Genomic DNA, 11,836 nt, shown 5'->3' with positions numbered 1-11,836 from the left:
AACAAGGGATCCTTGGAGTCGGCAAAGCCATCGCCCCGAGACACTGAAATGTATGGCTCCAGGCTGAGCCCTTGCCGTACAGATGCCGATCCCGCCCATCCTTCCGCTCTGCCACGTCCCCCAGCAGCCCGACCTGCCTCATTTTCGGCATCCTCGCCCACGGCTTCCCAGGCGAACTGTAGCCTGTCCGCGTCCGTAACATCCGGCTGGGCGCCGAGTGCAAACATGCCGGATGAACTGACTTCGTGGACGACAGCCTCAGGATTCTTAAGGCCAGCGCCCGGACGGCCTTCTCCCATTCCCTCGGGACCTCCGTTGTTAAACAGTGCTTCATCGTCTCGGCTCGCTTCTTCGGGGCGGTCAGCCCCTCCTTGTTGTTCATGCCTGAGCATGGCCATGATGTCGTCAATGTCCACAGCGTCGTCATCATCTATCCCGCGCTCCGCAGACGGCACTATCTGGGCTGTGCGTACCTTTTCCCAGGCAGATGGTTTGTTATGCTCGATGTGCTTAAGGATCTGTGGCGGCACGTCGTGAGGTGGAGCTCCCCAGCTGTCCAACTCGGCCACATCGATTTCAATGTCCCCATAGTGAGGGTTGTTTATCCGCAGCCAGGCCAGCGCCCTCTCGACCACACGACGCCGTACGGACAAAAGCCTCGACAGATCGCTCGGATACGGTTTCTGCGCACCGTGCCACGAAACGTGTATCTCGTCCATGACCTGGACGAGGGGGTGAGGCAGGACCCTAGTGACGAGCTCCTGAACGTTGTTGGGAAATACCGTGATGTGTCCCTTGACGTGCTTTGGATATGCTGCGCCCTGTCGTTGCCCATCCACAATGTTGTACTTCGTGATGAATCCGTAGCATGAATTCAGGCTGATGAGCTTCTCTTCAACCGGGGTGAGTCCTTTTAGTTCCTCTGGGAACATATGCTCACATCCCAGGCCAACGTGCAGCCGGGCAGCAGCCGACAGATAATCTCTCATCAGGCAGCTCACGCATTCCGGGCAGGCCAGAATACGACCTCCGATGGGGAAGCATTTGCGGCAGGTAAGAGGTGAGCCGTCGCGCTTTTCCACAGAACTAGACTCCCACTGGTCCCATCTTAAATCTTCCAGCTCGCTTTTCCCGCACTTCCGGTAGCACACCGCGCATGTCCATATAGGCAAAGTTTCGGTGTCGTGAAAAGCACTATTGAATGCCTGCACGGTCGACAGCTTCCTCTCCTGCGGGACGGGCGTACACCATTCTTTGTCCAGGGACAGCCGCTCTTTCTCGGCGAATTCTTCATCCAGGCAGCGCAAAACGCTAGCAACGTCCTCTTCCCACTCTTGCTCTGTTCTTTCCTTACGGGCGCCTGAGCGAGCCCGTTTTGCTGGCGGTCCCTCTCTGCCGGCTGTATTCGTCTTCCTCTTTCGCCGGGGCGCACTCAAGGTCGATGAAATATCTGGTCCTAGGCCTGGCTCTGTCACTGCCACCGCCATTGCCGGAGCCTCCTGTGCAGCCAGGATGATTTGCCTTAATGTTTGCTGTTCTTGTGCCTCTCGAGCCCGCGTAGGCGGTCGTACGCGTTTGCCTCGTTTGGACCCGAACGGTGCTGGGGGAACATCAGTCGCTCGGTGCTGCGGATGCTCCCTTCCCAGGTTGGAGTCCTCGCGGCCAGATCCTGAGCGCAGCGGTTGCTCCACGGATGCTTGCTCTTGCCCGCGCGTGGCCTCCCTAGGTCGTATGGCCCGCGGGGCGACGGCACCGGGGATGGCGGCCTGGGTACGAGTGACTGGCCTCCCACGGCGCCGCTTCTGGTGCTTTTCCTCTTCCCTGACTTCGCGCGTCTCAGAGGAGGCTTCACTCTCCAGGCTTTGTTGGGTTGGCCGCGGGCTTGGGTAAGCTTGCTCGCCTATCTCGGGGAACCCTATAGACTCCCTCGGCTGGAGGTCCCGCAGCAGAGCGCGCCCTTCGTTAGCTCTAACCGCCGAACGACCTCGCCTGTTCCTGATGTGACAGACCAGACCGGGGATTGCCGGCCGTGTGTGTCTGCGTGAAGGCTCCTCTTGGTCATTGATCAGTCCTGCTATTCCTCCTTCACCGTTGTTGCCTATGCCTTGCGGCTCCCTTGGTAGGACTGGTCGATGAGGAGGAGCCTGATAAGCCGTGGCCGGGCGAGGCCAAGGCAAGACCCCATGTGAAGGTCCTCGTCGTCTGTCATCCTTCTCAACTATATCGTTTGGTTGAAGGCGATTCTCCTGATCTACGTTGTGGGTCGAGTCGTCGACGTCGGATCCATGGGTCCATGTAGGTGAGAAGGACCTGCCTCCTGTGTCCGTGTTGTGTTCCGTCATACCTTGCTCTTCTCCTCTTATTCCACTCCTTGCGGCGCGTTCGGGAATTGTCTGATGTCTTTACGATTGCCGGGTCCCGAAAGCGCCTTGCTAATGTTCCAGCGTCTTGCGGGAAAGCCGTGTATGATTTGCTATAAACTCCTCCGCTGGCCTTTAACTCTCGACTTCTAACCCAGGTCCCAGGACGCTGTCGCACACCTATATGGAGACCTGTGTGTTCACCCTTCGGACCCCGCTCCCTCCCTCATGCTCGTTCCTTCTCAGTCTGGAATCTTGACCCCGTACCGTTCATGCGTGAACTCATCCCCGTATTCGCTATCGTCAAGCTTTTCTGGACAGCTCCTGAGACACTTCGCGCTGCCTTCGACCCTGCACCACGCGTCTGAGCCGTGGTTCCACGCCCAATAACGACTATCCGTCAGAGACAAAAGCCCACCGCCTGGCTCGCCTAAGTAATGCCACATCCAAACAGACTAAAAGGTCATACATTTGATCAAACCAGAAGGAAGGTCTTCCAGCTGTTCAGATAGGCTGCTCAGACCGGCAATCCGGAAGTCCGGACTTCCAGTCAGAGGTTGGTGTCATATACGTCCCCCAAAAAGCAAGTTCTTCAACACAACCGCCCTGGAGGCCCAATTCATCTCACATATAAGAAACCGACCCTTCTTCACTCACTAGATTGAAAAACCAAGAGTTTTTATTCCAATGATCCAGATCCCTCAGAAATTGTAACAGGTGAACTTTCTTTTGTCCTCGCCGTGTAGATTTCGGTTTCCCTCTAGCTCTCCTGCTAGATGAATTTTCCACTCATTTTACCCCCTCTCTTCGACGACTGACCGCAACTTAACTTTGCTTCAACTCCTGCCCGCTGTGCCGTCATCGTCAGTCGTCTCTGTCCTCTCTTGTCTTCTTTTCCCCTGAAATTTGACCTTCACTGACTGTCTTCTTTTCTTTGCACTTATCGACATTCCAACCCACGTCTCTCGATACCTGGCAAGGTAGACTCGTGAACAACCAGCCAGTATCTGTGAGAATGTCTGTGTCCATTACCTCGACCGATGGACCGCCGCATGCTCGCAAGCCGCTGGCAAGTCAGAGGAGCGCCGGCGGCGATATGTCCATCACGTTCTTCGTTCAACCCGGCTGTCCTTCGAGATTTGCCTCGTCAGACCAGCATCGCGTCAAGGGCCTGAATGCAGAGACCATCGCGAGGGTCATCCTCCCGGCCCCTCCATGGCTCACGGCTGCGGATTACTTACTGTTGCGTACCGATCCTGCCGATCCGTCTCCCTCCATCTTCTTCAGCCTCAACTTATCCATATACAATCAACAGATTATTCCTGAAGACTGGTTCGACCAGTGGTTTTTCATGGCAGGTCGTGTCCACCCATTTGCGCTGACCTGGGAGGTCGAGCGTCAAGATGGTCTGGAGGAGTCTGTGGATAGCGGTCTCCTTGCATACACCATCCCAGCTCTTATCGTGCGCGACCAAGGCTATCAACCGTATGTTGTATTCGTCTCGTCCGCTTTCCGTCGCTCTTCCGATTTTCTCTGACCTCTCTGCCCGTAGGATATTGCCTCGGAGTCTATCTGCGGCCGATCAGTTTCCTCTTTCATCCCCAATTGTCAGTTTTACCGGCCCTGTCGTCGGTCCGGGCCACGCCCTCCTCCGAAAGGAATCTGTGCCCACGCTGGACAATGTCCAGCTCAAGTGTTGCGGCTTCGTTCAGCTGACCACATTCCTTGCCCCCGGTAATCCTGATAAGACCCCGTTTAGAGGCTTCCATCCCTTCCAAGTCTTTGTCATCTTCCCGATCCGCGCGAATCCGTGGGCCTCACTTTGCAAGAAGATGGCCGAGAGGCGAGACACTCAGTTCCAGAGCAATGTTTTGCTGACCTGTACCGGCAAGGTGGCCGGCCTGCTTGGCCATCATCTCATGGTGCAGCCGCCGACCCTCGAGCAGGACTACGTCTTCATCGTCGTTCCGGACTCCTGGACCTTTCTCGACAAGGGAGTTTCCGGGCCTGGCTCACCAACGCCGCCGCCGGGTGCTGCGACATCAGCGGTCCGTTCATCATCTTCTAACCATACGCCGTTCGAGGAGATCAAGGCCAAATTCACAGCGCGCAGACCTGCTGCCCCGCCGACTCCTCTTCCTGCTTCAACGCCGACTCCAGCTTCGACCCCGGGCGAATCGATGTCATCTGTCATCTCAACACCTTCTACAGAGTACCACTACCTCTCCACCTCGCCGACGCCGAAGCGACCAGCTTCACGCGTCGATTACACACCGCCGGCAAAGAGACCGCGCCAGCCGCCGATGTCCCCGATCACTATCCCTTCCTCGGGAACACATCTTTCGGCCGGCAGCTCGAGCTCACAGGAAACTGTTGACGAGCCCGAACCAAGCTGTGCCGGGAATCAGACCCCCACTGCGTCCTTCATGAGGCCCCTGATGCCAGCAACTCATCTACCTGCACCTACATCCGTCCTTGACACGATCACGGCTGCTGTGTCGGAATCCTCCAACCGCCCGAGCCGGAACCGCCATCCTCCGAAGAACAAATATTTGGAAGAAGTATCCAAAGTTTGATAGAAAGGCTATTTGGGAAATCTATTGTCATCACAAAGAGTGCAAATGAGTAGGAAATCGTCTCCCTTTTGTATATTCCACATTCAAGTCGTACAATTAAGTCGCCCACCCTAGTTATGGCCCACCCCTGGCTTTGGTCCGCCCCACAAACGCGCTCCGTCCCACGCGTCAGATCAGCGCTACCACCTACGATAAATTGTCAAAAATCGAATTTTTCTCCAATTGACTTACTTTCTTTTGTATTTTCTTCTCCGGGTTCGAAATGCGTGAATATACTGAGCAGGACCTACAAAACGCCATTGTAGACGTCAGGAATGGGGTTGCCGTTAGGACCGCTGCCACACGCCATGGTGTACCGAGAGGGACACTTCGTGCCCGCCCTAATGGTGCCCAACCTCAACGTACGGCACACGACGACCAACAGCGGCTCACGGCCAATCAAGAAGAACATCTTAAGCAATGGATTTTGCGGCAGGAGGCCCTCGGTTACGCGCCAACACACGCACAAGTGCGAGCAATCGCTAGCAGCGTGCTTAAACAACAAGGTGACCACAAGCCCCCAGGGAGGAAGTGGTCCAGTCACTTTGTGGAGCGTCATTTGGCCGTCAAGACAAAATTAGGCCGTCGAACTGACTGGAAACGTGTAAATGCGGCCACTCCGGATAAAATCAGTCACCTGTTCAACCTATACGAGACTGTGAGCTGGATCCCTCCCCGGCGGAGGTACAACGCCGACGAGGCGGCATTATGGAGGGCCAAGGCATTAACGGGCTTGTTATCGGCTCCTCGCAGGAGAACCCTAACACGGTACCAGTCAAAACGATAAATGCCCGAACTTGGACGTCTATTGTGGAGTGCATCTCGGCGCTCGGGGTCGCTTTAAACCCCCTGGTCATCTTCAAGGCCAAAAGTATCCAAGAACAATGGTTCAAGAGGGATTTCCTAGCTAAGCATCCTGGCTGGCATGTTACCTTTTCGGAAAACGGGTGGACAAGCAATGATATTGCTGTCGAGTGGCTAAGGAAGGTGTTTTTACCCCAAACGCAACCTGAGGATCCAGCCGATGGTCGCCTACTCATCGTCGACGGTCACGGCAGTCATACCTCGGACGAATTTATGACTATGTGTTACCTAAACAACGTTCACTTACTCTTTTTCCCTGCTCATACTTCCCATGTCCTCCAGCCCTTGGATCTCGGCTGCTTTTCCAGTTTAAAGACGGCCTATCGTAGGTTAATTGGGGAGCATACGGCTTTGACAGATGCGACAAAGGTTGGAAAGGCAAACTTTCTCGAATTTTATGCGAAAGCTCGAGAAATTGGTCTTCGAAAGGAAAACGTTCAATCTGGGTGGAAGGCGACAGGCTTATACCCTAAAAGCGTAGCCAAACCTCTAAATTCTCGATGGGTCGTGGTGGCTAAACGGCTAGCTATACCACTACGTGTCACCTCTGATATTTCAACACCAAAACGCGGCGGCGACGTCGTAAAGCTATTTGCCGAGGAGAGCGGCTCTCCCACTTCACGACTGTCTATTCGAAAAGCCGCTGCGGCGTTGGATAAGGTTGCGATGGAGGTTATACTAAGGGACCGTGAGATTGAACGCTTGCGGGTGCAACTCGCCCAGGCAAAACCGACTAAACGTCGTAAGATCGTCTAAGATCCGAACGAACGCTTTGCAAGCCTTGCGCAGATACTTGCGCAAGCTAATCAAGAGCCTCAACAACGTGTTCGGAAGGCAAGAAACGCGGTACAAGAGGTCATTATCGTGGAAGGGGAGAGTAGCTCTGAGTCGGAAGAGGAGCCGGCACTGGCTCGACGGTCGGCACGCAATCGGCGACCAACGAAATGCTATATGGAGCGAGATTCAAGTGCAGACGAAGAAAGCGACTAAAGAGCGCCAAATGCGATTTTCCTTGTATTTTTACCATTTAATTTGACTTTGTTGCGACCTAGTTACGTCGATATACCAGTTGTGCGATGTAGGCTAAATAGAGCGGGCCAAAGCCAGGGGTGGGCCAAAACTAGGGTGGGCGACTTAAGCTCTGGTGCCTACGTCGATAATAATGCGTAGCCCAACCCACTCGCTCTTAACCTTAAATCCCCGCTTTTACCCGTCCTTGGCGACCGCACACGTCTTCTTGTGGGGGGCCAGTTATAGTGGTTAAGGCCCTATAAAAATTCTCCCTTTGAAAAAGAGTCTCCCCTTTGATCTGACTGCCCACCTGGTTTGAACCAACGGGAGCCCAGTGCACTGCCATTTTAGCCTCTCCTATGATCCTCCCCTCTCCGCTGGGGAAGGCGTCATTGCACCTTAGCGAGCGGGATTAACCAGGCAGATTCTACAACATCAAGCTTCGTTCCTCAAGGCTCCTTTGCGCAAACCGCGACCGGTTTGCCTCTCCTGTACGCTGCCTCAAGAACATTACGTACCCCGATGCATGACGGAGACGCCGTTCGGGGTATGGGACAGCGATGCATGGAATTTCAGCGCATGTCATTGGTCAGAAATGTCTATCATATCAGAGGCGCGCCTGCCATTGGCTAAAAAAAAAAACAAGCTACAGGGCATATGCGCTATCCCTTTGAGTGCCACAGGCCTTCAGGAGGTCACTCGCCCACTTTGCTTAGTCACAGGGTTAGTACATGCGGGGTACCGGAAGTTCATGAGATATTCAATTTTTGCAAAATACCATAACAATCTCTTGCATGGAGTCGGTATGTTCTCCATATTATCTCCTTTCTCTTCTCTCGTGAAATAAGAAGAGCAATCACATTATACTTCTTCAAAGTGCAGTTATTAGTTGCATAAGTGCATCGGGGACAGATAAAATGGGAAGTGGCTGCATTCCTCAGCCAATGCCAATAGGAAAGCAATAGGCCGCGACTACCCAAGCCCTAGGCTTACAGCAATCCCTAAATTATGCTATCTAAACCTTAAACCCCTTCCTTAAATAAGCACTAGATAGGGCTGGGCAGGAAGATATGCAGGATTATTACGAGGCAATAAGCTTAATTATAATAGCCGACAAATACGACCATTCGCCAGCTATCAGCTGCCAGTTATGACACGACCCCGACGCTAAAGGTCAAAGAGTGGGGAGCTGAAAAGGCGGAACAAGCAGCCGGTCCCGCATTACCTCATAACGTTAGATTCTTTTAGTCCAGATTGGCCCGCCCTGGTATAGATCGTCTAGCGGCTGGTGGAAGTGCTACGCTAGCTCCATGATGTGACGACAGAAAGTCCTATTATTTCTGCAAGGATGGCCAGGTTTGTCTTAAGAGGTAAGTCGAACTGACTGCCGATCACGGCTTGAAAAGCGGCAAGTAACAAAAGGACCTGACCTTGAAGCTCAAAGCGGGGAACACCGGCGGGGTCGTCATATTCGGGACGGTTGAGTGATACGTCAATAGTACCGGCCAGTCATCAGGGTTTGCCAGAGGCCGTTTTGAGCCAGCCTCTGCAAGCAATAATAGGGAGCCAGCAATAGCAGATAGTAGGGCTGGGCAATAGAGGCAGCAGCGAGTCCCGAGTTTACTATATTAAAATTAATTAACTAAATTTCAAACTTATCGCAATACTATAACTCGGGCATAAAACACTTAACATCCTGGGAAAATACTAGCTATTTAACATATCTTTTTAACAATACTAATATTACTTATTTTAATACTACTCTGGACTAAAACATCTTGCCCCCTTGCCTTCAAAAGCGGGTCTTCCTTTTGTATGAGGATTTAAATCATCTTGGGGGGGCAAGACTGCGTTGATTTAGAGTTAGGGCCCCTTTGGCACCTTCTCCTCCTAGTAAGCCGTGTCTACCCCACAGGTCGCAGCAGCAATCACAGGCCCAGGAGCGATTGTAGACCCCGGAGTGATTGTAGACCTCGGAGCGATTATAAGCCCTTATATGATTGTAAGCCCGGGGTAATTGACAGCTCCGATGCGATTGTAAACCCTGAACAGCTTTCTCATCGTGATAGTTTAGCTGCTGGCTAGGGTTGGGATGATAGTTAGATGAAAGCAAAAAGTATAAATATGAGATGCTTTCCCAAATATTATCACAAAGTCAGTGACAACCTTTTCAAACAGTCATTTCTACCTGCCCGTCTTTGAAACTCTTTTCTCAACACGCAACCGCAAATATGAAGCTCTCAGTTGCCTTGCTGACCGTCCTCGCCGGACTCGCAATCGCCAACCCCGCGGCGGAGGGAACTGCCGAGGCAGAAGCCGTCGACACACAAGCCCTTAACGGACTTATTGAAGTGCAAGCGCTTGACGGTAATTGTGTCCGATGCATCAGAGCAGGATGCGGATCGGCCGCGGTCCGATGTCTCAGAGGACGACTTCCACCACTTATTCTGGCGTGTCTCGCGGCCAAGTGTGGCGATGATTTTGTCCGATGCTGCGCATGAGTTATTTCCGATGATTAGTGGCCTGCTGATGTGGCTTATTATTTCCACGAGTGACGAGGAATTTTGGATGCTCAGTAGGCTGGGCACGGTGGGAATTTCGTTGCAAGTCTATCGATGATGTGGGACGTCTGGATGCTGCTGTGTGTTGGAGATGGCTCTCGGTCGTTGTATGTTCTCTAGTTGAGTTTAAACTCGGCCAATAGTTAGCAGATTTACTGTTTATTGGATTTGACACTATAGCAACTCTATCCTACTACTTTATTACAAGTCAAAATGGAACTTGAGCAAGTCGCATGACTTTCACTTCTAATTAGTTGCCTTCTCTCTTTATTAATGTACCTTGGTTCTGCTATTCTACTCAGGGAACTTAGGGCAGCAGCCCACACAGGATCCCATTATTTCCAGGCATAAACTATGTATTATACCTCTTAAGACAGAATACACTAGGTTGTTTTAGCATTCTCGTGTAAACTGTACCTAGTGCCCCCCCTCCACCTCCGCAATCGAGTTATTGTAGTCCTGGTGGAACCTTCAATCGGTTCGCCGCATCTTCTTGTCGGTAGCGTCTTTAGCTTGGGGTGCGTGGCAAAGGGGAGTAGCTAGGATTCTTTCGGATTACTTTCCTTCTTACAACCAGGTGTATCTCTCCCCACCATTCAAGATCCCCCGTCGTACCAGCCTGCCAACAGATGCCGCTTCAGCCCCATAAACCGTCACCGCCGTGTCACTGCTGGGCCAATTCCTGTATACGTATGGGTGCTGTCAGCTCATTATGGGATGTAAGCTAAGCAATTTTGTAGAATATTGTAGCTCCGCGGCATCCAGAATCAAGAGTGATCCACTGCAACCGGTAAGAGGGTACATCATAGTGGGACCTTCGCCATAACGCTCGCTTTTCCGTATCAATCCCTTACCCCATTTTGCTTCAACAGTTGAGGAAACAGACTCGATGAGCCGCGACGGTGGCTTTCATTTATGTCAAATCCCCAATGTTGAAGAGGCTTGACGCCGTCACTTGTCTTCGGTCCGGCTTTCACTCCCACAGAACGGACCATTGTTGGGCTTTCTCTGCTTTGAACAGACCTGCTCTCTACTGTGTCTTTTCTTCCTTGTCTTCGAGTGATCCAGCATGGCTTACCACCCTACTGTACCAGACAGACAGATCTATTACGCCCGGTAGGCCACCGCCCATAGGGCTCTAAAAACTAAAAATACATACATTTCGCCAATTGATGTCTTGATCTCGCAGAGCCCCTATGTTTCCCGCCTTGTTCTTCTCTGTCTCTTCATTGTTCTCCTTCTAGATTCCCGTATCGGTTAGTGGTAGCAGATCAGCTTGAAGCCCAATTCCTCCAAGTGTTCAGTTTCCTATCTTTGGCGGCTGAAGCGGTGCCTGCTTTTGGTTGTACGAAGGGTAGCTGTTGTTAGTAAGTGTATTTTCGTAATCGGTAGCTCATTGGTGTTGTTGTCATCTTTGCTCTAGGCGACCTGTAGCGATCGCAAATCTGATCGTGGCTCGCACCGCTTCCATATTCGGTGCCCATTTCTGTCCATCCGACACTGCCTTACCTCCCAGGTGAAAGGATAGGTTGCCACGTTTTTCTTCTACACATTGGTATATCATCTCCTTGCGTTGTGCTGTCAATTTTACGCATCGAAAGAGAAAGTGCTCTACCGTTTCCTTTGCCTGCCCGCATGGACATTCATCTGTTGGTGCTGCTGTAATCTGATAGAGATAACCGTTTAGTCGCGCCATTCCGGTTCTAAGCTGTGCTAATACGCTGGCTTCTTTCCACGATAGCTGATTGTAGAGCAGAAGAGAGTGTTTTCCGGGTAGAGCTAGGCCGACCTTCTTTGAATGCCTGCCAACTCCATCTGGTAGCTTTCTCTCATTCCGCAGGCCTGCCCTTGTTCCACTGAGAATTGTAGTCTTTGCTTTGACCGCCCCTTTTCTCGGCGTGACGTACGGCTCGGTCGCATGACGGGCTGACATCTTGGCTATCTTCTGGATTTTTAGTTCACCACCAGATGCTACCCAGATGAGATTGACTCTGTTTCCGTCATCTCGGAGCTTCCCTACGGCATGATATATCCTCCGAATATGGCTTTGACCTGATTGTTGGCGAGGATTTCCTATAGCTTATGCCGCCGATCTGTTACTCGTCAAGATCACAACGACTCGATACTTCATCTCCGGCAGACAGTTAACCCCATGGGCGATAGCTGCCAATTCGGCTTCGTAGGGGTTGTGTTCTTCTCTCGTGCCCAGCGTGACCGAAAAGTTCAAGAAATATCAGATATATCAGATGGATATGATAAAACGAATAGGTTCATTGTGTTGTTGTTAGTTCTAAGCTCCATATGTCTGAGAGGAGCACAGCTCCTTACATAGTATCCACATCCCAGCCACCAGTAGGTCGGACCACTTTAGCCAAACTGTCTCAACGGGATAGACGCCTGGATCTGAGTTGATTGTGTTGAGGAA

At 52.1% G+C, this 11,836-nt stretch overlaps 5 protein-coding genes across 5 annotated transcripts in view; 3 read left to right on the top strand and 2 right to left on the bottom strand.

Moving 5' to 3' along the window:
* The window catches only part of FOXG_14881 (uncharacterized protein), a gene marked incomplete at both ends in the record, with an annotated part of 7,167 nt that extends 4,825 nt beyond the window's left edge, over nt 1-2,342 (bottom strand). Inside the window, one exon of the mRNA XM_018394946.1 lies at nt 4-2,342. Within this exon, the coding sequence (XP_018254889.1) occupies nt 4-2,342 (2,339 nt within the window). The remainder of the gene's footprint in view (nt 1-3) is intronic.
* A 290-nt stretch (nt 2,343-2,632) lies between these two features.
* Nucleotides 2,633-2,728, top strand: FOXG_21813 (uncharacterized protein; the record flags this gene model as incomplete). The annotated part of the gene is made up of 1 exon (XM_018402176.1): nt 2,633-2,728. One exon carries the CDS (start codon nt 2,633-2,635, stop codon nt 2,726-2,728), a length of 96 nt encoding a protein of 31 aa, XP_018254888.1.
* Nucleotides 2,729-3,266: 538 nt separating this feature from the next.
* On the top strand, nt 3,267-6,976 carry FOXG_14880 (uncharacterized protein). The gene is made up of 2 exons (XM_018394945.1): nt 3,267-3,845; nt 3,913-6,976. Exons 1-2 carry the CDS (start codon nt 3,376-3,378, stop codon nt 4,934-4,936), a joined length of 1,494 nt encoding a protein of 497 aa, XP_018254887.1. The 5' UTR covers nt 3,267-3,375; the 3' UTR covers nt 4,937-6,976.
* Nucleotides 6,977-7,163: 187 nt separating this feature from the next.
* On the top strand, nt 7,164-8,327 carry FOXG_21812 (uncharacterized protein). Its single transcript, XM_018402175.1, has one exon. The coding sequence runs from the start codon at nt 7,377-7,379 to the stop codon at nt 7,695-7,697; it is 321 nt and encodes a 106-aa protein (XP_018254886.1). The 5' UTR covers nt 7,164-7,376; the 3' UTR covers nt 7,698-8,327.
* Nucleotides 8,328-9,090: 763 nt separating this feature from the next.
* Nucleotides 9,091-10,270, bottom strand: FOXG_14879 (uncharacterized protein; the record flags this gene model as incomplete). Its single annotated transcript, XM_018394944.1, has 3 exons — nt 9,091-9,459; nt 10,027-10,093; nt 10,266-10,270. 3 exons carry the CDS (start codon nt 10,268-10,270, stop codon nt 9,091-9,093), a joined length of 441 nt encoding a protein of 146 aa, XP_018254885.1.
* Between the last annotated feature and the right edge of the window lie 1,566 nt (nt 10,271-11,836).

This window comes from Fusarium oxysporum, chromosome 3 (assembly GCF_000149955.1).
Source record: "Fusarium oxysporum f. sp. lycopersici 4287 chromosome 3, whole genome shotgun sequence".
NCBI lineage: Eukaryota > Fungi > Ascomycota > Sordariomycetes > Hypocreales > Nectriaceae > Fusarium > Fusarium oxysporum.
Note: the sequence above shows the minus strand (reverse complement) of the source record. Positions and strands in the feature narration are given on the sequence as shown.